Source organism: Peromyscus eremicus, chromosome 7, assembly GCF_949786415.1.
Source record: "Peromyscus eremicus chromosome 7, PerEre_H2_v1, whole genome shotgun sequence".
Taxonomy (NCBI): domain Eukaryota; kingdom Metazoa; phylum Chordata; class Mammalia; order Rodentia; family Cricetidae; genus Peromyscus; species Peromyscus eremicus.
In genome coordinates, this window is record NC_081422.1 from 59844448 (window position 1) to 59870679 (window position 26232).

Below are 26232 nucleotides of genomic sequence, written 5' to 3' on the forward strand. Positions count from 1 at the left end.
TGATATACCTAGTGACGCTCCACTAGAGAAAAGTGATTTTCCTTTTCTCAGCAGCTACCAATTCCAGATAGCTTCTTGTATCTACTTACCCCTTTCTTAACCCTTCTGACTTTAACCTGTGTGGGCCTTGTGCGTGCTGCCACACAGTCTGTTTGACTCCACATGTGCGTCAGTCCCGCTGTGTATGAAGACGCTGGTTCCTCAGAGTCGTCCCTCCATCACCGCTGGCTCTTAGGATCTTTTCACCTCCTCTGCATAGACCCTGAGCCTTGAGGGGAGGGTTTGTTTCCATTTAGGATTGAGTACCCCAAAGCCTTTTTCTGCACATTATCATGGATCTCTGGATTAATTCCTGTCTACTGCAAGGAGTTTTAGAAAGGATCATATGTGCAAGGTAATCTAAAGAACATAGCTTCTTGCCAGGTGGTGGTGGCGCACACCTTTAGTCCCAGCACTCAGGAAGCAGAGGCTGGTGGATCTACAGAGGGAATTTCAGGACAGCCAGGGCTAAACAGAAATCCTGTGTGAGGAAAAAAAATGTATCACTTACATTTTCAGCAATTAAAATCGTTTTTATCTCAACTTAAGTACTGAAATTTTTCATAAAAAAGATAGAAAATCTACTTATACTCTTGTTACAGTTCATTAAAATATTTCAGTAAATAATTAGTCTATATTCTCAAACTAGTTTTAAAAATTATCTCTAGTAAATGTGGATAGCTGGATTGCAGCCAACTTTTTTGTTTTTTCGAGACAGGGTCTCTCTGTGTTGCTTTGCACCTTTCCTGGAACTCGCTTTGGAGACCAGGCTGGCCTCGAACTCACAGAGATCCGCCTGCCTCTGCCGAGTGCTGGGATTAAAGGCGTGCTCCACCACCACCCGGCTGCAGCCAATTCTTAATATTAGATCAGGAAAAGAACCTAGTGGAAATGAATAAAATAGTTTGTTTTTAATACATTTATTTCTTTTATGTGTGTGCATGTGTAGAGATCAGGTCATATCTTTAGTAGTCGGCTCTCTCCAACCATGTGGGTTCTAGCGATTGGACTCAGGCTTAGAAGCACATACCTGAACGTATTAGCCATCTTGCTTGCCCAGTTTTATTGTTGATTTTTGGTTTGTTTTTATTTTTTGGTATAAGGTCTTACTTTCTGGCTTAGGCTGGACTGTGACTGTGTGCTCAGTGTGCCCTTGAACTTTTGGTACTGCTCAAAAAACAAAACAAAAAAAACCCTCCCATGCTGATATTACAACCATGTGCTGCCACAGCCAGTGGATAACTAGTGGATAAGTCAGCTAGCCAAGGCACTGTTCCACTGAGCCACATCTCAGCCCTACAGCAAGGTTTTTGTTGTTTGTTTTGTTTTGTTTGTTTTTCGAGACAGGGTTTCTCTGAGTAGTTTTGGAGACTTTGTAGACCAGGCTGGCCTCGAACTCACAGAGATCCGCCTGGCTCTGCCTCCCAAGTGCTGCGATTAAAGGCGTGCGCCACCACTGCCCAGCCCTACAGTAAATTTTGTTTTTTTGTTTTTTGAGACAGGGTTTTTCTGTGTAGTTCTGGAGCCTTTCCTTGAACTCACTCTGTATCCCAGGCTGGCCTCAAACTCACAGAGATCCACTTGCCTCTTCCTCCCTAGTGCTAGATACAGTAAGTTTTTAAGGTGAACTCTGTTGAAATTATTCCTAAAATTTTTCTCTCTTGACCTTTTTCAGCTTCCACCCGTTTTGTCAAGTGTGAAAAATGTCATCACTTTTTTGTTGTGCTATCAGAAGCGGACTCAAAGAAAAGCATAGTTAAAGAACCAGAGTCAGCAGCCGAGGCTGTGAAGTTGGCATTCCAGCAGAAGCCACCTCCGCCCCCCAAAAAGGTAGAAGCCTTTCCTCCATCTTTGAGGCATTTTATCCTGAAAACATCCATTCCTTCACTCTTCCTGTTTATGTTAAATCCTAACACTATCTAAATAAGTCTATAAGGTTTTTACCTTTCTTGGTTGTTTTGTTTTGTTTTGAGACCCATGTCCCACATAGCTCAGGTTAACCTTGAACTCCCTATGTAGTTGAAGATGAGCTTCTGATCCTGGAGCCTTCACCTTAAAGTGCTGGTATTATGGGCATATGCTACTGTGCCTAGCTCTATGAGTCTTTTCATTTTTAATTTAGTGTGTGTGTGTGTGTGTGTGTGTGTGTGTGTGTGTGTGTAAATGTGCACATACATGTGCTCATGGTGTGTGTGTGTGTGTGTGTGTGCAGATCAGAAGACGACTTTCAGGGCTGCTCTATGTGTGTCTCCATGGTTTTGATGACTCTTTCTAGGAATCTCAGACAGTGTGATTTGGTCCTGTAAAATATGACAGAGTATGTACTGGTTCGTTTGAATGCATGGTGTGTACTTTTTGAGAACCCAGAAGGTCTTACTTCTTGGCCCTGTGGTCTCTGTTCTGGCCGTCTTTCTATGGTCTGCACAATTAACACTACTTCTCATTTCCTGCTTCACTGTACTCTGCTGTGTTTAGGGCATTCATGTGTGTGTCTGTCTCCATGTGTATTGTGGCAAATTTAGTAATGCAGAGATATGATTTGTAAGGAGTAAGTAAAATTTGAAAACTAATTTAAAGTAATGGTCACACAAAAATAATGTAATAGTTTGATATAGCTACTCATTTGTAGATTTTATATATCTGAGTCAAAGTTCTGGAAAATACATAAGTGATTTAACTTTTCAGGAGTTGATCAATATTAAGAGCTTGTGTTTGCGTATGTGCATGCATGAATGTGGTTATTATACTATGTCACTCAGTCTGGCCTTGAACATGAGAGTCTCCTGCCTCTACCGACCACATGATAGGATTACAGACATGCAGCACTGTGTCCAGTTAAAACCTTCTTCACTAAAAACACAAGAAGTTTTGGTTCCAAACTCTGGTTCCAAACAGTTGGTAATATGAAGTGTGAACCAGAACTTTAATTTTTATTAACAAAGCTGAGTTGTGTGGCTCAGTGGCAGAACATAGAAAGCCACATCCAAGTCCCTAGGTTTGATTCCCAGCTCTGCTGTCCCCCACCAAAAGGAAAGAACAAAGCTTTTAAGTTGCTATCCAGGTAAATGAATAACTTTTCAAGATTACTTTTTTTTTTTAATTTATGTGTAGGGATGTGTGTGTGTGTGTGCGCGCGTATGTGTGTCTGCCAAGGTTAGAAGAGGGCATCAGATTCCCTAGAGGTGGTTACAAGCAGTACTGAGCTTCCTGATGTGGGTGCTAGGAACTAAACTCCAATCATCTGCAAGAGCAGCAAGCTCTCTGAGCCATCTCTCCAGCCCCAGACACTTCATTTTTAATGGGAATCTTTCTTCAAATTTGAAACTCTAAGCAAATTTGTTTAGTATATAGTTTTGTAATGTGTTTGTTTTTATGATAGCTCATAGTGAGTTTTTCATACCTAATCATTTTTCAGATTTATAACTACCTCGACAAGTATGTTGTTGGCCAGTCATTTGCTAAGAAGGTACTTTCAGTTGCCGTGTATAATCATTATAAGAGAATATATAATAATATTCCAGCTAATCTGAGACAGCAAGCAGAGGTGGAGAAGCAGACATCATTAACACCCAGAGGTCAGTGACCAAAATAGAGATTACTATGCTTAACGTTACTTGTAACTCTTTTATCGGGAAGTCATTTCACTGTAGTGACATACTAAATTATCCCTTAGTAGATCATGAAATCATTTTGGTGGGTTACCAGTAGCAATAATTTTTTTTAAGTAGGTGAGAATAAGAAATATTAACTTTTAGTAAGGTAAGTATTGTTTCTTAAAACTTGGAGTCACAAAGTAAAATGTGTTTCTTGAGGGTCTCTTTAGGAAATGTGTGACAAGCTCAGTTGTGGAGTACCTGCCTGACACTCCCAGGCCTCGCCTTTGCTCACTAGCAGCACAAACACCAACCAAGACCTGAAGGCTGCCGGAGTAGAGGCTGAGTGTCTTTGGGTTCTTGAGATCACCTTGGACAGGTCACTGCAGTGCTCTGGACAACTCCAGTTTTCCTCTTTGGGATTCAGGGTACAGAATCTCATTTGCCTAAGTCAGATTCCCGGAGATAAATTAACACAGCATCAGTCCTCATTCTTCCTTGGGCCCCAGCCATGGAACGTGAGGTTCAGGGCAGATTTGTAAGGGATTCTCAGTGGGATTCCTATTTAGCTGAGATTCTAACGTATTATTGTACTGTGCAATCTCAGTTTACTGTGGACAATAGAGTAGTCAATTTTTTTATATAAATTACAATTTAATTAAAATGTAAATATTTAGGTTTTTATTTTGTTGTCCGGGGAGCCCTGATTTCTGATCTAGGTCTGTAATCCCGCATTTTAGGTTCTTTTAGTCATCATACAATTTGAGAAGTTTCTGCTAAATGCTTTATAGTGGCTACTAAATATAAAGCGAATTTAATGAAAACCCTGTTCACCTGGTGAGCGTATTGCAAAATAGTTGTGTGGTAATAGGAGCTGACCTTAGTTTTAGGAAGGCATGCCTATGGTGGACTTGGGAAAGATCGTGATCCAGTCATATACCAACTGTTGTCTGGTTCTTTCCAGTCATACCTAAATTGTATGATATGCTGGGAGAGCAAAAGGCTTTGCATTTATAGTATGAAGAACTTTAACTCTTATACCTTAAATTATTGTTCTCTTTAAATAGATAGTAATTTTTAAATTCTACTGATTGACATTAGTATCGGGGCAACCATCATTAAGCTTGATTTTGTCTTGTTTTTAACATAGAAAGGATGTTGCATAGAAGTTGTTCATAATGTGAAAAGGTGAAAACAACACATCTGTAAATGAATTTGGAAAAAGGCAGGAAGTAGACATTCAGTCCTGACTGCCCCAAACTAAACCAGTACATAAGATTTCATGTTGCCCTTTTATCTCCTTTCTTAGAGTTAGAAATCCGAAGACGGGAGGATGAGTACAGATTTACAAGTAAGTCCCCTCCCTTGGGTCCTGTCTGTACTCGAGATTGTTTCTGAGATTTGCCTCAGTGAAGCGTCTCAGTAGCAGCGATGATGTGTTCATTCACCTTGTATGTTACCAAGAAAGCGGATTTAAATCTTCCTTGTGTATTATTTAAATGAATCTATTATATGTAATGTATAACTTTGGAACAATTTTTCATAATTTGTATATTTTTGATATTTTTTAAAGTTTCTTTTATTTTTACTTATATACACTTGTATGTTTCTGTGAGTACAGATGAGAGCAGGTTATACCAGGCTTTTTTTTTTGGGCCACAGCCAGCTCCCAAATCACAACTTATTAGTTATGAATGCTAGGCTCATTTCTGGATAGCTCTTTTAACTTAAATTAACCTGTTTCTCTTTATCCACCTTTTGCCTCTGGGCTTTTTACCTTTCTTCCTTCTGTATATCTTACTTCCATTGCTTCTCATGTCTGGCTGGCTGGTGGATGCCTGGCTCGCCCTGGGCATCTCCTTCATTCCCTCCTCGCTCCTTCTCTTGTTCTTCTCGAACCTAGATTTTTTTCCTCCTATGTATTCTTTCTGCCCACCAGCCCCGCCTATCCTTTCTCTGCCTAGCTATTGGCTGTTCAGCTTTTTATTACACCAATCAGGTGCCTTAGGCAGGCAAGGCAAAACAAATGCAACATATCTTTTCATAATTAAGCATACATCCTTACATTTTTAAACAAATGCAGAATAAACAAATGTAACACACCCTTACACAGTTAAAGTAAATATTCCGCAGCATAAACAAATGTAACACATCTTTGCCTAGTTAAAATAATATTCCACAACGTTGCAGGTGTCCATGGAAGCCAGAGGTGTTGGATCCTGGAGCTGGAGTTCCAGATGGTTGTGAACTGGCCTTCCTGGGTGCTGGGAACCAAACACAGGTCCTGTCCAAGAGCTGTATATACTCTTAACTACTGGGCCATCTCTCCAGCTTCTTATTTTTGTGAACCAGCAAGATGGCCGAATGAGTAAAAATACTGAATGTGCAAGCTTGCCAACCTGTGTTCAGTACCTTGGTTCCACCTGCTGGAGAGAGTCGACTTCAGGGTTGTCTTTTAGCTTCAACATGTGTACCATAGCATAGAGAGAAACCAACCAATCTAATGAAAAATCAAGAGAAAAACATGCCTAATTAAAATTTTTTTCTTTTTGTTTTTCAAGACAGGGTTTCTCTGTGTAGCCCTTGCTCTGTGACTAGGCTGGCCTCAAACTCAGATCTGCCTGCCTGCTAAGTGCTGGGATTAAAGGCATGTGCCACCACACCTTTTTTTTTTTTTTTTTTTTTTTTTTTTTAAATTTTTTCTTTGAGACAGGGTTTCTCTGTGTAGCCCTGCCTGTCCTGGAACTCACTCTGTAGACCAGGCTGGCCTCCAACTCACAGAGATCTGCCTGCCTCTGCCTCCCAAGTGCTGGGAATAAAGGTGTGCGCCACCACCGCCCGGCTGTGCCACCATATCTTGATCAAGTTATTTTTAACTTGTGGAAATACTGATGTACAATGAATGATATAATAAAATTAAGACATACAGTTAGTAGGGTTGGAAAGATGCCTCAGTGGCTAAGAACAGTGCTGCTCTCCAATGGCAGCTCGTAACTGTCTGTGACTCCAGTTCCAGGGGTCCAATGACCTTTTTGGCCTCCACAGGCACCAAACAAGCAAGTGGTGTACAGATACACATGCAAGCAAAGCACCCATGCACATAAAACTTGAAAACAAATAAGGAAAGGCATACGGTTAGTGCACTAGAATTAGATCGTATATAAGAGTGTAAGATCTAAACCTGGTATGATGGTACATGCTTGTAATCCCAGCACTCACTCTGCAGACCAGATCAGACTGGCCTCAAAGTCAGAGATCCACCTGCCTGCGCCTCCAGAGTGCTGGGATTAAAGGGCATTGCCCAGCTGTAACATTGTTTCTTCAATCAGCAAGTGCCAGATACATCCTTAGCTTGAATTTATACTATAGGAATAATTCTTTTTTTTTTTCCCCTGGTGATACTGAAGATTGACCTTGGGTCCTCATGCATACTAAACAAGTATTCTGCCAATGAGCTATATCTCTAGACTTAGTATGAATAATTAAATTATTGGAAAATAGCAGTAATAAGAGCAAGTGCTTCTATAATAATAAGCCTTATCTTATAGGCATTGTGCTGTTTTATGTGTGATCAGTTAATCTTTCCCAAACACCAGCTCCTGCCCCCCCTTTTAACCTGTCATTGAATAAATAAAACACATGTATCATGTAGCTCCATTGTAATTTATGTATCTCTCTTTTTTTTTCTTTTGGTTTTTTTTCGAGACAGAGTTTCTCTATGTAACAGTCCTGGCTGTCCTGGAACTCACTTTGTAGACTAGGCTGGCCCTGAACTCACAGAAATCCACTTGCCTCTGCCTCCCAAGTGCTGGGATTAAAGGCATGCACCACCACCGCCCAGCTATCTCTTGTAATTTTTAAGAAATTATTTACTTAAATCATTTTTCTCCATCGGGTAGAACTAATAATCAAAGTCAAGCCCTTTCCTTATCACCACAGCTCCAAATTGGATTTTCCAGAAACTAAAAAAAAAGTATTAATAACAACAAACCTCAGACAGAAGAGTATGTTTTCTTCTTGCCTAATGTGGATAATAATATTGTGAATTACTAACTCTTAGGTCTTTACAACTGGAGTTCTATATATATTGCACTAGTAATCTTAATGACTAGAATACCTTTTGCCTTAAGCATGATTTTTTTCAACGTGATACTTGATAGAATAGGACAAAAAAATTGGCATGACTGCTGAACTATTTATTCTACTTAAGCATGATTTTTTTCAAAGTGATACTTGGTAGAATAGGACAAAAAAAATGGTATGACTGCTGAACTATTTATTCTGTCTATTGGCTTGTTTAAAATGATTACTAGACAGCACTATGATATTCTTAACTCATTTCTTAGAAGCAACTTAAAAATAAACCCAGCGGGCTGAAAAGATGGCTCAGTGGTTTAGAATACTTGATGCTTTTGCAAAGGACCTGAGTTCAATTCCCAGCACTCACATGGTGGCTCAAAACCATCTGTAACCCCAGTTCCAGGGACACAGGCATGTACACGGTACACATATATGCAGGCAAGACATTCATATACATAAAATATAAAATAGTACAAAATTATAACCAAGTATAACATAGTCACAGGTACCTTAAGTAATGAGAACTGGGGACAATTTGGTTATTTGCTGGGGTGGATAATCTTTAAAGACTCTGGGTTTTTTTTCCTAGTCAAGAGAAAACAAGAATAAACATTTATTTTTGTAAACTTATACTTCACCGGCACTATCGTCTTTTCTAGTAACATATTTTGTCTGTTGAAGGGCATAGAAAGATCCTGTTGATACCCAGTAAAAGTCAGATATTCAGATAAGGTTATTGATACTGAGATTACCACACCTGGTTTCCTGCTATACTAAAAGAAACATTCTTAAAGGAAGAGGAGACTGGAAAAGGCCTGTGTCACAGCAGAAGCATGTCCAGGGAAGTTAGGCAGTTTTTCATGATTGCATAAGCAGGAGGCAGCCATACTAAGACTAGGACCCAAGTTTCCTGAGTCCCTGTTCCTCCTCCTCCTTTCTTCTTGGTTCTTTTCTCCCCATGTAACTCTGGTGGCCTGGAACTCACCATGTAGTCCCGACTTCCCTTGAACTCATAAGACATCTGCCAACTTCTGCTTCCCTAAAAGTGTGTTCTCCCATACTTGGTCTCATTGTTTTTCTTTTCCTCTGTAGTTCAGCTTTTCATTTGTACAGAAAGTAAGACAGATAGATCTTAATTTTCATTTTATCTTGAAATCAATTATGCTATATCCTTATAATATCCAACTGTATGTTTGAAGTTAATAGGACAAGTAATAATGCTGTTTTGTTGATAGAAAACAGAATCAGAAAGTAACTTGTGCAAGATTATGTGGCTCTTCAGAGGCAAAGGAAGGCTAGCAGCTGAAGCCCTGTTCTGTCACATTATCTCTGTGAAAAGCGTGCTCACACACTGATGTAAATGATGAGGAGAGTTCTCTGAAGCTCACTGTATTTAACATTTGTCACTGGGGCTGGAGAGATTTCTTAGCGGTTAAGAGCGCTGGCTGCTCTTCCAGAGGACCGGGGTTCAATTCCCAGCACCCACGTGGCAGCTCACAACTGTCTGTAACTCCAGTTCCAGGGCTGCTGACATCCTCAAACAGACATACATGCAAAACATCAGTGCACGTAAAATAAGAATAAATAACATATTTAAAAAAAAAACAAACACTTGTCACTGGTCAATTTGAAATTCTCTTTTATGTAAAGCAGTGCTGAATATTTGTTTCCAGTAGTGGCTTGTTTGGGATGTAGGATTATATGGAACATTTCTCAAGTAGTTTCAGGGGCAGCTCTAGTAATCCAGTTGTTCTCTTTCCCCAGAATTGCTTCAGATTGCTGGAATAAGCCCACATGGCAATGCCCTGGGAGCATCTATGCAGCAGCAGGTTAATCAGCAAATGCCTCAGGAAAAACGGGGAGGCGAAGTACTGGATTCTTCTCATGATGACATAAAACTTGAAAAAAGTAATATTTTGCTGCTTGGACCAACTGGGTCAGGTAAATAACATTTTGGGAAACTTTACTACTCATTTTTTAAAAATAGAGAGTGATACTGTAACCTATACCTTGTAACTATAGTGGATTCTGACTCTCAGGCCTGCATGTAATCAGAACAGTTGAGAGGCTGGTGCCAAAGGATTGCCACAAGTGTGAGGCCAGCTTGGTCTGCAGTATGAGAACCTACCTCAAAAAAGAACAGTATCCAAGATTGCTTTGGCTACATCATGAGTGTTCACTATTTAGACCTAAAACTGACTTTGAGATATTGGTGTGGCCCTTTGGGCTAATTCCTAACTTTTTAATTAACATATTAATTATATCAATCTCTAAATTTATAAAAGGAACAATAAAGTTAGTAAGATCTGAATATAGTAGAGAACAGATATAAGAATGTTTCAGGCTTCATTATATACTTCAGTTTATTTTTGTATAAAAATTGTAAGACAGTATATTTTTTAGCTACTGTTTTTGTTTATAGGTAAAACCCTGCTGGCACAAACTTTAGCTAAATGCCTTGATGTTCCTTTTGCTATCTGTGACTGTACAACTTTGACTCAGGCTGGATATGTAGGTGAAGATATTGAATCTGTGATTGCCAAACTGCTCCAAGATGCCAATTACAATGTAGAGAAAGCACAACAAGGTATGTTTTAAGTGTAGCTTGTTGAAGTGTCTCTAGAAAGCAATCTAATATTAAGGAGTAGTATAATTCTCATTTGAGTCAAGGGCTAACTAACATTTTCTAATTACTGGAAGGTACCTGATGTTACCCATTCTAGCATGATTGTTGACTTTGTCTTATGGCTGCAAAGGTAGCTGGTAGTGTGCAAACAGGCTGTTACTATTCTTTTAGGTTTTAGTATTCCCATTGGTTTTCTTGTTCTTACTCCTCTCCAGATTTCCAGTGCTGGGGGTGGGGAAAGGTTGGGGACAGAGACAAAGACAAGAATTTAGACTGGTTTAAGTGTTCATAACAGTAAAACTACAGTTGTGAAGTAACAGTGAAATAATTTTATGGTTGGGGTCCCTACAACATGAGGAACTGTATTACAGGGTCAGAGCATGAGGAAGGTTGAGGACCACTGCGCTAAGAAAAGGTCTAGGTGATAGGTCATTGAGATGGCTCAGCAGACAGAAGCCCTCGTCAACAAGCCCTAAGTTCTCTCCTCACAGCCCACACAGTGGATGGAGGGAACCAACTCTGCAGGGTATCTCCTGACCACCACGTGTTATAATACATACACATGCACACATACATACATACACTAAATAAATAAATAAATAAATGTATATTTGGGGGGATAGAGGTAGGGAAGAATAAACTGAAGTTTTACTAGTTCTGGCAAATGCCTCATACCTACAATGCTATATCTTCCCTTCCAAAAGAAAAAAAATTGAATTCATTATTAGTCGTATAGACTAATAGACTATAGACTCTTGTCAGCATTTTGGTTATCATTCTAAAATTATATGCTATATAATCAATTCCATAATAGTTACATGAAAAGATGAATGAGAAAGATAGTAGTATGTTCTTAATGATCAGTGTTAAGTGTAAAAAATTGACTGACTTTGCTTTGTAGCTATCCAGTCTTTTTAAAGCTGAGACTATCTTGTGCCTTTCTTTTTCATATTATAAATAGAATCCTCCTTAAATTGTAGGAATTGTCTTTCTGGATGAAGTAGATAAGATTGGCAGTGTGCCAGGCATTCATCAGTTACGGGATGTAGGTGGAGAAGGCGTTCAGCAAGTAAGCAGTTGAATATTTTGTTCAAGCCCACTAAAAAGAAGGGAATACATCAGCTTCCCAAGTATTGTACGTTTGGTTTCAAATTTAATTAGATTCTGTTTTATTTTTCCCGCCCTAAACTTCATATACCACTTTATTTATTTATTTAATGTGGGTTTTTTGAGACAAGGTCTGTGTAGTCCAGGCTGCCCTTGAATTTGCAGCAGTATTGCTTCATACTGCTGAATGCTGGGATTACAGGCATGTGCCACCTAGCTTTACATGCCATTTAAAGTAGGTCAGATCCTTTAAAAAGGTTATTAATGATTTTAAATAAGAAAATTCATTTCTTAGGAAATTTAAAATATTTTTAAAAACAGAAAAAGCTAAAGATTGATCTTTATTAGTTTTAGTTTTATTCTTCAAAGGCCCTCTTAAACATTTCTAGAAGACTGAAGACTAGGTATGAATAACCCACCCATGTTTCATTACAGGATTAGTATAAAGGCTGAGATGTAGCTCAGTGGTAAACAACTTGCTTGCCTTGTATGCGCAAGGCCATGGGCTCACTCCCTAGCACCAAAAGAAGCAGAGGAAAGGAGAGATGAGACAGAAAAGAAAGCAGATGTGTTGGTACACGTCTGTAATCTCTCGGCCTGGGTGGTGCAGGAAGGAGGATTAGGAGTTCAGTGTCATTGTTGTCTACATAGTAAGCTTGAGATTAGATCCATGGCACGCTGTCTCCTAAAGAAGATGGTATAAAATAGCCTTTCATTTCTTGTAGAATCATAATTAAAGTCACAATGATCTATTGGTCACCTTAGTAAACTTATTCTCTAATGGCAGTTAGCTGTGACAAACCAATTTTTTTTGACAGATACAGAATTATGACTATTATCAACTATGCTGAATAATTTTTTATGAAGACATCTCAAAATATACTCAACGTTGACTATAGAATTAAGTTAGAATTAAAGAATTTATGTGAAAGATCGATATGTTTCAATTTTGAATATTTACACTATTTTATTACCATTTTACAGAGCCACCATTCTGTCTTTATTAAGTGTTTACCATCAAGCTAGGTAAAGTGGCTCTTGCCTGTAATCCAGCACTTGGAGAGGCTGAGGCAAGAGGATCACTGTTGGAGACCAGCCTGGGCTATATAGAGACATGAGGATGTGGGGGGAAGGGGGAGGGAGGCTCTACCATCAAAGTCAACTTCCTTAGATTGCAATTTATTTATGAAGTTCTAAAGTGATAAGTGCAATTTATTTTTATTTTGGTTAGAGAAATGGGGGAATTTTCATTAGTTACACTCATTGACCATAACCATGTATTATTTTCCCCCATTGAATCCTATTCTTTGATGTATAATAATGTCTTTACATATGGTAATGCTATAATTAATTCATTATCAGGGTTTATTAAAACTTCTAGAAGGCACAATAGTCAATGTTCCAGAAAAGAATTCTCGAAAACTACGTGGAGAGACAGTTCAAGTTGATACAACAAATATCCTGTTTGTAGCATCTGGTGCTTTTAATGGCTTAGACAGAATCATCAGCAGGAGGAAAAATGAAAAAGTAAGTTTTTCTGAGCTTTTCCTTTGAAATTCTTCATGAGATAACATAAAGTTTCACAGGATGGACACTCAGCTTCAGTTCTCATGTCTACTGGTTACCAGTCATTGGATTTTCTTAGAAAGATCTAATATATATTCCTAGTTGTTTGAATTTTAGAGTAATAAGGAATATGATTCTCAAATACCCATGAATTAGTTATGCGTGATGGTACTGGCCTTTAATCCCAGCACTTGGGAAGCAGAAGCAGGCAGATCATTGTTATTTTAAGTCTAGCCTGGTCTACTCAATGAGTTCCAGATCAGCCAGGATGACACAGTGGGACCCTGTCTCAATGTACCTACATAAGAGCATTTTAGAAGTGTAACTTGGTGAGTTTTCATATTGTTCGAGATTAGCTGCAGGAGGAACAAATGGACTAGAGCAGCTGCAGCCCAGCAAATAGTTTGTCTCATTGCCATAAATAGTTTGTCATAAATCACTGCTGGTTTTTTCCAAATAGAAGGAAAAACTTAGCCGGAGTAGGGGGAAGGATTGTGATTTTACTGAGTTTTATTGATGTTTCTTGTAAAACACTCTTATTAGCCATGGTTTTAGTTGGGGCTTGGATTTCAGGGTGCATATCCAGCACCAAGTAGTTGATTGGTTACAGTAAAATGTAATGGTAATGTGGTGGGTAGCAGAAAACCCAGAACACCCTTCTGTTTTTCATGCCTTTGTGTTTTGTCTAGTAGCCACTGCATATTACATAACATTCCTAAGTGAGATCATAGATGAGCTTTCTGACAGTTGCTTTAAGTTGTCTTTGAACTCTTGCTGTACTAGTTTTAAGTAGTAATTTAGTTTAGTAGTAGTTGCATAGCCTACACTCTGGTCACAGGTACTGAGTCGTATAATCAAGCTGCATTCAGCATGGATACAGTTAGGTTCTTATTTTAGCCAGTTTATTTATTTATTTATTTAAAATTTTTAAAAATTCATTTTACATACCAACCACAGATCCCCCTCTTATCCCTCCTCCAGCTCCCCCCTAACCAACTCTTTCCCCACTTTTCCTCCCCTCCTCCAACAGGGTAAGTTCTCCCATGGGGGGATAGCTAAGCCTGGTACATTCAGTTGAGGCAGGACCAAGCCCCTCCCCACTTGCATCAAGGGTGAGCAAGGTGTCCGACCACAGGTAATGGGATCCAGAAAGCCAGCTCATGTACCAGGGATAGATCCTGATCACACTGCCAGGGACGCCTCATACAGACCCAGCTACATAACTGTCTCCCCTATGCAGAGAGTCTAGTCTGGTCCCATGCAGGTTCCACAGCTGTTGGTCTAAAGTTTGTGAGTTCCTATGAGCTTGGTTCAGTTGTCTCTGTAGATTTCCCCATCATGATCTTGACTCCCCTTGCTCATATAATCCCTCTTCCCTCTCTTTGACTGAACTCCTGGAGCTCGGCCTGATGTTTGGTTGTGGATCTCTGCATCTGCTTCCATCAGTTACTGGATGAATAGCCAGTTTATTTTTTATTGCTGTTGAAATTCTACATAAGTTAACAGAGCATCCTTTATTTCCTTCGTGTGTGAGAAACATAGTAACAGATAAGCTTGTATTTGGGTTTCTGTAACCAAAGGCAGGGACCTTGTTCTAATATTTAATAATTATTAGTGCTTCTTCAGACTTCCAAAAAGGATTTGATGGTAGACATGTGTAAAATTAAGTGTAATGTTAAAGTTGATTATTTAACGAGTCAAAAGAGGATTTGCCACATAATTTTAACCTATTGGGAATTAAGTCATTTCATTTAGCTGTGAAATTAGTGGGAAATTTAAGACCTGGCTTTGCTACTTAAAGAAGCAAGCCTTGGCCAAAGTACTTAACCTCTGTGACCCTGTTTCATATGGGACTTATAGATGTGAAGCACTTTTGCACTATCTATCTACTGTTTATAATCTCTGTGGTTTCTTGGATAGTACCTTGGATTTGGAACACCGTCCAATCTGGGAAAGGGCCGGCGGGCTGCAGCTGCTGCAGACCTTGCTAACCGAAGTGGAGAGTCCAATACTCATCAAGATATTGAAGAAAAAGATCGGTTACTCCGTCATGTGGAAGCCAGAGATCTCATTGAATTTGGCATGATACCTGAGTTTGTGGGACGGTTACCCGTGGTGGTTCCTCTGCATAGTCTAGATGAGAAGACACTTGTACAAATACTAACCGAGCCACGTAATGCAGTTATTCCTCAATATCAGGCCTTATTCAGCATGGATAAGGTAAGGTTTGCATTTTTCCTTTAATTTGTGATTCTTTTCTATATTAGAATTCTATTAAGTTAGCCCACATTATTTCAAGAGAAGCCGCTCATCCACAACACCAGCCTATTCTTCACTTATTGTAGATGTAGGAAGGTACAGTGTGTCACATTCAGCATTTGAGAATGTTTTTATTTTTCTGCATTAAAATGACCACTGGAGCATAAAATACAGAAATACAGAGAAGTGTCAACCTACCTCAGCTTCTCCAAGCCAAATACAGAGAATTGTTCTTTCAGCTTTGCTATTTCTTTTTTCTTTTCTTTTCTTTCTTTCTTTCTTTCTTTCTTTCTTTCTTTCTTTCTTTCTTTCTTTCTTTCTTTCTTTCTTTTTTTTGGGGGGGGTTTCAAGACAGGGTTTCTCTGTGTAGCTTTGCGCCTTTCCTGGATCTCGCTCTGTAGACCAGGCTGGTCTCGAACTCACAAAGATCCGCCTGGCTTTGCCTCCCGAGTGCTGGGATTAAAGGCGTGCGCCACCACCGCCCGGCTCAGCTTTGCTGTTTTAAGTGCTTCTACTATTCACATACTGTGTATATACTTTACCTAAGTAAATTTATTAGGTTTTTTTTTTTTTTTTTTTTTTTTTTTTTTTTTTTTTGAGACAAGGTTTCTCTGTGTATAGCTTTGGAGCTTTTCCTTGAACTCACTTTGTAGACCAGGCTGGCCTCAGATTCATAGAGATCTACCTGCCTCTGCCTCCTGGGTGCTGGGATTAAAGGCGTGCGCCACCATTGCCCGGCAAATTTATTAGTTCTTACATCCAGACATGGAGGTCACTCTAGCCAGCACATCCAATCAGATAAAAAATATTTTGAGTTTTATCTTTAAATATAAGTTTTCTCTCCATTTCCATATAAGCACTTTACCACTGAGCTACATATGCAGCCTATGGAACAAACTTGTGACTCATAATAGTGATACTACCATTGGTTAATTGATTAAAAGCATACTACTTGAGGATGACATTCTAGGGTTTTTTGTTTGTTTGTTTTGGTGGATTTTTTAGGCTTTTTGTTTGTTTGTTTTGTTTTGTTTTGTTTTGAGACAAGGCTCCTTCTCTGTATAACAGCCCTGGCTGTCCTGAAACCTACTTGGTAGACCAGGCTGGCCTTGAATTCACAGAGATCTGCCTGCCTCTAAGTCATGTGTCACCATCTCACCACAAGGATGACCTTCTAAAACATCATGAAAATGACAGACTTGTCTGAAATTTTGCCTTTTTAAAGTATAGGGTGAGAGTGTTACACTCTTTAACATGCACTTAGACAGCTAGGGGAATGCTTGGGGGTGGAGGACCAGGCCCTATGTTCAGTCCCTAGTAGAAATACAGCAAATGAAAACCATCTGCAACGAGGTCTAAGTGATAGTGATTATCTAGTCTGCAAGGGGTAAAGGTCTGTCAGATAGAGGCCACACCAGCCTAGCCTCTATCTCTTGCCTTGTTCCTGAGTCTCAGTTTACGGAACTTTCTGGAACTTGTTTATCTTTGAAACAGTCATTGGTTCTATTATTTATAAAAATCTGTGAATCTGGAAGATTAATAATGGTCACTACAGTTAGTATGTCAAATGCTATGTGACTTTATTAGGAAAAGATCACCAAGGACTTGCTTAAGTTCTGATTTTATCTTTCATCTATCTGTAGTGTGAACTGAATGTTACTGAGGATGCTTTGAAAGCCATAGCTAGATTGGCACTGGAACGAAAAACAGGTGCACGAGGTCTTCGGTCCATAATGGTAAGTTGGAGTTAAAAAATTATCAGCAAACCCCCTAGATTGTCATTGATCTAAATTTGGTGTTTTGTTTTATTTTACACTTGCCAGCGTGTGTGTGTGTGTGTGTGTGTGTGTGTGTGTGTGTGTGTGTGTGTGTGTAGGACTGATGGGGTAGTCAGATTTTATTTTGCTTCACCTCCCAGAGAAAGGTATTTTGTGACTGGTAAGCATGACTAAATAGTGTGAATGAGTTTAGCATGCATGAACTACTGGGTTCAAATTTTAGAACACACACACACACACACACACACACATAAAATTTTGGCAAGGGATGTAGCTCAGAAGGTAGAGTGCTTGCTAGAATGCAAGAAATCATCAGTTCCATATCCAGCATCATGTAGCTAGATAGGATGACTCGTATCTGTAATGCTGATACTCGGGTGAAGGCAGGAGAGCCATGCCTTCTCAGTTATATAGTGAGTTCAGTCAAGGCCAGCCTGCTGTCAGCCTCCTCTGGCCTTGCTTCTGAGTCTCAGTTTACTTAACTTTCTGGAACTTGTCTGTGAAATAGGCATTGGTTCCATTTAGTCATAAAATTCTGTGATTCTGGAAGATTAAATAATGTTCATTACAGTTAGTAGATCAAATGCTGTGTTACTGTATTAGGAAAAGATTGCCAAGGACTAGCTTAAGTTTTCATTTGTCTTTTATCTATCTGAAGTGTGAACTGAATGTTACTGAGGATGCTTTGAAAGCCATAGCTTAGATTAAACATAAAATAGGTGCATGAGGCTTCCATTGAAATCCCCATTGCAGACAACATGACATGGCCTCAAAAAGAAAGAAAAAAAAGTCAACCTAAAATTGTAAACAAAAAAGAACTCTGTAAGCTTTAAAGTTTAAGGTGTTTGCAACCAAGGGCGCGCGCACACACACACACACACGCACACGCACACACACTATATTGAAGAAATACAGAAAATATGAATCAGCTGAGTATGGTAGCACATACATCTTCCAACACTTGGAAGGCAGAGGTAGGCAGAGCTCTATGAATTTGAGGCCAGTATGGTCTACATAATGAGTTGTAAGTCAGCCAAATCTATGTAAAGAGACCCTGTCTGAAAAAAGAAAGAAGGAAAGAAGGGAAAAGAAAATCTGAATCACTGGAAGGAGAATTTGAGAAAATTCTACAGGGCAATTTGGGGTGGGATTGGGGCATATAGAGAGCAAGATCTCATGTAGCCCAGGCTGGTCTCAAACGGGCAGCCATTTATGGCCTTGAACTCCTGTGTCTGTCTCACAAGCTCTGGGATTACAGATGTACTACCATGTTCAGTGTTACACATAGCCTTTGACCACTCCTCAGACTGGTTGAAATCCCTATTTCCTGTGCTTCTGTGTGCTATGAGCTTTTTCTTAGAGACCCTAGGGAGGACACAGACTTCCTGACCCCACTTGTTCCTCTCTTGAAACTTCTCTGCCCTGTTTCCCAGATCTGCATGGATTACTGTTTCACTATCTGCTCCCAAAGCAAGTATAGGATTATCTTCCCTGTTAAGAATTTCACTGTTGTCCCAGCCTCATCTCAGTATGACTTCAGTTGTGAACCATGCATTTACCACAAGCAGTTTGACACTACTGTGTGGTGAGGCCCTGGTGGTTAAGGTATTACAGACATAGACAGGCAAACTGGAAGAACAGGACATTGAATTGACATGCCTGGAAAACTTGATGTGTCAGCAATTCCCTCCACCCCTCCTATAGGAAAACTGGTTTTCTAAAGTTTTCTTAAGGTCTACTGCTGCACTTGAGGCAGATGTTCATTTGAATCAGTTTGAAATTGAAGAATTTGGTAGAAGTGATTTTAGGATTAATGGACATAAAAGTAAGGATTATTAGTTGATGGCCTCAGTCATATCATAGAAAAGGCTAGGCATGCCAGGCAGTAGCATCTGAGTTTGAAAGTACAGGCTTTGTATGTGCATGTTGCCTAGATAGGCAGAACAATAGGCAGCTGACTTATTTGTAAAGTGACCTGAATGTAATTAGAAGCTATTTTAATATAACAAATAGGAAGGCTTTTACATTAATTAAAATTGAAATGTTTGTATACAATTTTCCTCCTAATTTCTTACCTTTTCTCTCTTTAGGAAAAGCTGTTACTAGAACCAATGTTCGAAGTTCCTAATTCTGACATTGTATGTGTGGAAGTTGACAAAGAAGTGGTAGAAGGAAAAAAGGAACCAGGATACATTCGGTAAACCATACTCTCAAGCCAGAGTAGAGCTAAAAGTTACGGTCCTTCCTGCTTGAGTTAATCGTTCTGTCCTTGCAAACATGTACAACTTCTTATTTATAAGGGAAATAATAATTTTCTGTAAGAAAAATCTAATATGGTTTATAAAGTAATTTTGTAAAATGATCTTCAAAATTAGCCTCTACTTTTTTTAAAATGTACTTTATGTATATGGGTATTTTGTCTGAGTGAACATCTGTGCATTATAGATGGTTGTGAGCCACCATGTGGGTGCTGGGGATTGAACTCAGGAGCTCTAGAAGAGCAGCCAGTGCTCTTAAGCTCTGGGCCATTCCTCCAGCCCCACCTCTACTTTTTCTGCAGCAAGCAGTATATAAAAGAGGCATACATCATCTGTGTGTGGAGGGGATACCAACAATGCCAGAATTTTATCTCCATTTACACTGTGAATTTGAGGCTAAGCTGGACTATATCATGATACTGTCTCAAAACAAAACCTAGGAGGCAGAGGCAGGCAGATCTCTGGGTTTGAGGTCAGCCTGGTCTACAGAATGAGTTCAAGACATTCAGGGTGACACAGAGAAACCCTGTCTCACAAAACAGAAAAAAACAAAGCAAAAGTCAGACTTTATGTTGACTATCTAGAGAATAAAATATGTTTCACTGCTAATTTTCTAATTGATGAGTGACTTTTTTCATGGCTTGCCCGTTGTGTTTATTTTTTGGACATAGACTGGCCCTGAAGTCACTAAGAAGCTAGGAAATAGCCTTGAACTCCTGAGTGCTGGGATTACTGGTGTGTACCAGGACATTCAACTCTTTTTAATGACTTGCATAAGACCAAATCTTTGTTTACAAAGTTTATTTTCCCTCAGTGTCATACCAGTTGGCAGATTTGACAGTTCTGTTTTATCTATTCTAGGAATCAGCAGACTTTCTCATATAAGTTCTTCAGAGCCCTGCTTTCAATACTGCAACCACTCAAAACTGCCCCCAGCACAGACGCAGCCATACACAACACATGAGTGAACGAGTGTGTTAGTATCCCAGTAGATCTTTGTTTACAAAGCAGATAATGGGCTGGATTTGGTTCATAAATTGCCGTGCATTTCAGCAGTAGCTTTATTAGGGAAATCGATGAACTCTTGTATGACTTAATTCCCATATTTCACCACTAAGCAATCCTAATATTAAAAATACTCTTCTTCTTTTCTATTTTGAGGGGCTATTTAGCTATGAAGATTAGTTTACTGTTCTGAGCCTAGAAATCATATTCACTTCCAATTTTGTTGAAAAACAAACATGACTTTTCATTACAGGGCTCCATCAAAAGAGTCCTCTGAAGAGGAGTATGACTCTGGAGTTGAGGAGGATGGATGGCCTCGCCAAGCGGATGCTGCAAACAGCTAAACTGTCAGACTCCTGCCTGTACATATAGCTTTCCCTTGTTTTGTTTAGGGTCATAACAGTTTCTGCAGTCTGGCATTAAAGGCATTGAATCTATCTTGGATATCATACATGGTCAGAAGCCTTTAAGATAAGAATCCGATCATGTATATTATTGTAACATCACATTGATTTATACAGAAGACATTACATGGACTTTAATGACACAATGTTTAGAGATAAAAATGTACATTATTTTGGTTCTGTTTTTTAAAAATATGCTTTAACAAAATTCTTAGGAATTCTTTTAAGCAATGCAGGTGTTGCAATAACTGTGGACTTTACAATAATGCTACTCTACAAATGAGAAAATAAATTCTTTAAAGTTGAGTGTTGGGATCCCATTCTTTAGTGTTACCCTTTTCTACCCATATTTCCTGGAAATATTAGAATTTTTATTTTAAAAAAACTGGACCAGATAGTTTTCAGATATGGAAAAATACCATGGAAACCCACATTTTGAGTCTTTTCTGCTAGTGCATGACATTGGTTTCCCAGCTGGTACCATAAAAAAAGATCCATCCTCTTGATGGCTTGTCTGACTTATTTGCCATCTTTGAAGCATTTTTAGTACCATCAGTGAGTAGATGGAATTAATAGTCTGATTTAGTAGTCAGAAGACAATAAGTAACTAATTCTTTAAGCGGCATGCTTTGCCAGCCATGTACCAGACTGAATAAAATATCTTAATAGTGTGCACTTTTCTTAAAGTACTGAATTCGTTTTTTTTGTCTATAGGTGCTAGATATCTGTCAGTTTTCTGGCTATACCAAACATGAAGAAAATCTGATGTTTTATCATTAGTCAGTGTCCTCACTGGCATATAAATTATTACTTTGTATTATAGGGCATAACAAAGACATGGGGGTGAGGAAACCTCATGAAAACTGCATCTAAGTCCATAAGTATTTTTTATGCTTTTCTTCCAATATGTTACAAGCTTTATAACATTCATTCAGTTCAATCTTATTTGAAGTTCTTTACATCACAGTATCTGTATTCATTTTTTTTTGTTTTTTGGCTTTAGAACGTTGTTTTCTTTTCAACCACTTTTCCCCTAGGAAAAGTCTAAATCTCATTGAAGACTTGGATTTTCTATGATGTAAGGATGTGAAGTCCTTAGTAGACAGAAGTAGGATGGGGATGCACATTGAATTTTGCGGATACCTAACCCTGGTAGCTGCAGTAAGGAACAGAAACAGATGTCTCTGTTCTCCATAGTAATCATTCTGGTCTCATTAAGTCTTTTGTACTATAATTTTATTATCCTTTCCTTAAAAGCATCATTTCCATTTTTTAAGAGTAAACTTGGCAGTTTCTAAATATATTAAAACAATTCTCCAAAAATGGACTAGGAGACAAACACAGCAACATACAATTTTGATTTATCCTGGAATTTATGTTCTGGCACCTGGCTAAAACAGAAGGACTAAATAAAAAGCTACTGTGGTGCAGGGCAGTGGAGGCAGAGAGAGGCAGGCAGATCTCTGTGAGTTCGAGGCCAGGCTGATCTACATTGTGAATTCTGGGACAGCCAGGGCTACACAGAGAAACCCTGTCTCAAAAAACCAACCCTCCCCACCAAAAAAAGCTACCATACTTGTGTGTCCATGGTGGTGGACAGTGGTGCAGCACTCTGCATCAACAGGGTCAAGCAGCCAGATTGGTCTTTTGAGACAGGGTCTCTCCATAGCCCTGGACTCTGTGCCAGAAGAGTAGGCCACTTCTTTGTTACTTAAAAGTTAATGGTTGGGTTGGGGATTTAGCTCAGTGGTAGAGCGCTTGCCTAGCAAGTACGAGGCCCTGGGTTCAGTCCTCAGCTCAAAAAAAAAAAAAAAAAAAAAAAATTAATGGTTAACTTTTTTGGAGACAGGGACTCACTATATACATAGCTATAACCTGTCCTGGAATTCACTCTTGTAGACCAGGCTGACCTTGAACTCAGAGATATGCCTGTCTCTGCCTCCTGAGCACTGGGATTAAAGATGTGCACCACCATGCCTGGCTGTTGGTGTCATTTTTAAAGAGCACAGATATCATATGAGCTACTTTATTCCAGGATTGGTCCCTCTAATAAATGTTCCTAGTTGTAGATCTTATCAACCAAGTTTTACTAATATTTATGTTAAATGTTATTGAAAATACCTAAGCCCGGCAGTGGTGGCACATGGTCTACAAAGCAAGTTCCAGGACAGGCACCAAAACTACAGAGAAACCCTGTATCAAAAACAACAACGAAACCCCGTAAATGTCCTGCTTTGGAACCTGAACTGGGGACAAGGACCTTACGAGCATTATAGGGGACAGACACAAACTTAAGTGGGTAAGGTAAACACTATAAGTGGTAGCCTAATGGGTGTGGAAGAGCAATTAGGAATTTACCAGAAAAGAATGGGAATAAAATCAAAACCTCCAAAGTAAGCTGAATCTAGGGGGCTTCGGGGGTTCAGAAATAGGTAACAACTGACTTCCTGTTATTACTCTTGAGTTTTTTGGCCCCCATCTTTTGCCACTTTTATTCAGTAGTAGATTCCTCCCTGGTTTTCAGTTCCAGACATGGCAGGAGGTGATTACAGCCGATTGTTATTAAAATACTTGTTCACAACACATACACCTGTTGCCACTGACTTCAAATGGGCCCATTTTGATGGCTTTTATTCCTTTTTTATAAAATACACCACCAAGACCATGGAGGGAGAGGTCAGGAGGCCAGAGAAGAGAAAGGCTGTGATCCACTGCCAAAATGAGCTGTATTTCATTTTAAAACGGGAGTGTGCCCCACAAATGAAAAAAGTAATGAGGATACATAAAGGTGTTCACTACGTTTGATGACATCACAACAGAAAGCATAAAAAGTGGAATACATCAGTGCTGACACAGTCCAGTCCACCAGGCAAAATGGTGCAAGAAGTCACTATATTAAAAGTGCCCTGCCCTCCCCTGAATGGCTAGCAGACATGGAGAGCAGTCCTTAATGCCTCCCTCCATGCAGCTATCCAGTGTTGTAGAATGGCAGTGTCAAATACTGTGGGTGCTCTATCTCCCTAAGCAGGAAGTGACTCCTCTGCTAGGAATGCCCACCTAATTTATGTTGAGATATGTATAGATTATAGTCAGTACCGCAATAGTATTTTCCTTGGGGTGCCAGGCTGTAGGAGGGATTTTCTTGTTGAAGTCCAGGTTGTTGACACTTACTTCATCTTTCACTTGCTGCTTGCAGACTTTACATGGCTTCAGAGCTAAACGAAGCTTAGTGTTCTCTTGTGATGCTTATAGCGTTTTCTCTGGCTTTGTGGCTGTCATTCTGAAGAAGTTACACCATCCAGTCATGCCAACACTAACATTCAAATTTGTCAAATACGCAGTTGTTGTTTTTTTACAGTGAGCAATGTTTACTTCTGAGGCAATCGTGCACTTGGTATGTCTCCACAGGCCTGTTTCTCTATTCAAGTCCTGAATTCTGACTGCCTCCCTGGTCATCATATAGCAACCCCTATCTATGGCTGAATTTTACATCAGACATAGATATGATTTCAGAAAAAAAAAATAGCCTATTGCTGAGTCCTTGAGGTTTTCAAATGGTTTTTAGAATGCATGTGACAGAGTGCAGATGCCCTTAGGTCACATAACCCATTGTTGCTGTACTGCTGGTACACAGATGTGTGATGCTGTTGGGATAGAATTGTGCTGCTCCAGATGGAGCTTTTCCATATTGTCTGCCTTGATATCCACAATATTAAAACTCCCGTCTGTAATTTCCAGATGCCAGAGATTATTTCAAAAATCATCTGCTGGTAAGTGAGTTTCATAATCACTATTGATGGAAATTTGAGTTGATGTGATAGGTGTGAGCATTGCAAATATTCTTCATGGAATGGCCTCAGCTATCTGTCGTGTGGTGACTATAGTAGGATCTCTGTATCTTCCATTTTCCTCTTTCAAGTTATAGCCTTCTGGGCTTTTGTCCCTTCACTGATTTTTACAGAAACGGAAACAGAGCAGTATTTTTCTGAGGTAATCACTTGATTTTGTTGATCTTGTATTTACAAGCTTTGCAAGAAGTCAAATTCCGGCTTGTGGCTCTGAAAGGTGCCGTAAACATTGTATCCTCTGCTGTGAGTTTGGGTTTTGTTCTTTTACATCACCTGAGAAAGTCACCACTGAATATCACTTCCTCCTACTTCTGCCATGTCTTGCTGCAAATGGTGACCCTGCCAGGATCCTTGGGGTCTCTGGGACCAGGGCTCAGCTCCCTCACCTGGGGATGTAGGGTCCAGGGTGGGGATTGTGGCGGCTGGCACTTGATGGGGGAGTGTGTGGGGGACAGAGAGAAAGAGAAGTGTTGGAGCCCACTAGGTTTCCTAGTGGCTGTACCCAGCAGGACTGCATGGGAGGTTGACTGGACCACGGGCCTGGGTACCAGGTGTTTGTAAGAGTCTAACTAGCAAGGGGGAGGAGGTCTTTTGCTCCACCCCTTGGCATTGTTATAAATAGAACTTTGGAATAAAGTTCTGGGCCAGTGGATAAGGATCCAGGCCCATCCGAGTCTATCCTGTGTTTTCTCTCTGTTCTCTCTCCTCACTATTCTAACTAAGTCTCTTATCCCTCATTCCTCAAGAGTTCCTGGGGTAAGTAAGTGTGGGGGCTGGTCCGCTACAGGGAAGCAGTTTGGGTCATCCCCACTTGGCCTCCTTCTTTCTCCCTGGGTGGTGGCAGCAGTGGCAGGAGCAGGTGACTCCACTTTCAAAAGAAGTCCCTATCACTACTCTTGAGATGCCCATTTAACATTCTCTCATCAGCTGAAGACATTGGAACTCACATCCCACCATCTGTGACTACCTTCTTCACCTGTCTAAACTGAACAGCCCGTTAGCAAAACTGAATCACTCCACATGTAATCTGGGACTGGTAATTCCCTTTCATTCCTGAAAGTCTTTAGTCCTTGGTAGTGCCTCTGACACTTTCCTTCTCGAACCTTGTGAGTCACTGTAGTGGCATCTAAGCATTCCTTCCGTTAGCAAACCTTCCAAGCTTCCCCGTATCTTTCTAGCTATTATACCGAACGTTTACTCAGGTGAAGATGAAGCCCCACTTGTTCATTTCGGCCAGCAGCTACCATAATGCTTCGTATATTTAGTTGTCTCTACATTTAAAAAGTCTGTCCTGGTGTGGTGACTTAAGCCTATAATCTCTACACTCAGAGGGCTGAGGCAGGAGAATTGTCAACTTGGGGCCAGCCTTATCCACAGAGTAAGACTCTTGTTTCTAAAACAAACTAGCCAGAACCTTGCACATATGCCAGAGTGGTGGTACTCACCTTTAATCCAGGCAGAGGGAAGCCGATCTCTGTGAGTTCAAAGCCAGCCTGGTCTACCTACAGTTCCAGGCCAGCCAAGGGTTACATAGTGAGGCCTTGTCTGAAAAGAATAAAACAATCCTTGTAGGCCAGGTTAAATGGTAATTTCTTTACAGAAAGTAGTGAGATTAAAGTTTCAAGCCAGAGTTAGCCATGATTAGATGTGCATTTTATAGTGTTGCCAA

The 26232-nt window shown here is 39.8% G+C and overlaps 1 protein-coding gene and 1 pseudogene across 3 annotated transcripts in view; one reads left to right on the forward strand and one right to left on the reverse strand.

Annotated features, from left to right (window-relative positions):
• Clpx (caseinolytic mitochondrial matrix peptidase chaperone subunit X) overlaps positions 1–21021 on the forward strand; it is a 37752-nt gene extending 16731 nt beyond the window's left edge. For all 3 annotated transcript variants that reach the window (XM_059268119.1, XM_059268116.1, XM_059268118.1), the window contains exons 4-14: positions 1715–1869; positions 3455–3614; positions 4942–4983; positions 9477–9653; positions 10135–10299; positions 11319–11407; positions 12808–12972; positions 14932–15231; positions 16914–17006; positions 19139–19245; positions 20565–21021. In XM_059268119.1, the coding sequence (XP_059124102.1) occupies positions 1715–1869; positions 3455–3614; positions 4942–4983; positions 9477–9653; positions 10135–10299; positions 11319–11407; positions 12808–12972; positions 14932–15231; positions 16914–17006; positions 19139–19245; positions 20565–20655 (1544 nt within the window). In that variant the 3' untranslated portion in view covers positions 20656–21021. The remainder of the gene's footprint in view (positions 1–1714; positions 1870–3454; positions 3615–4941; positions 4984–9476; positions 9654–10134; positions 10300–11318; positions 11408–12807; positions 12973–14931; positions 15232–16913; positions 17007–19138; positions 19246–20564) is intronic.
• A 2687-nt stretch (positions 21022–23708) lies between these two features.
• On the reverse strand, positions 23709–25948 carry LOC131914362 (serine/threonine-protein phosphatase 2A 55 kDa regulatory subunit B alpha isoform-like; annotated as a pseudogene).
• Between the last annotated feature and the right edge of the window lie 284 nt (positions 25949–26232).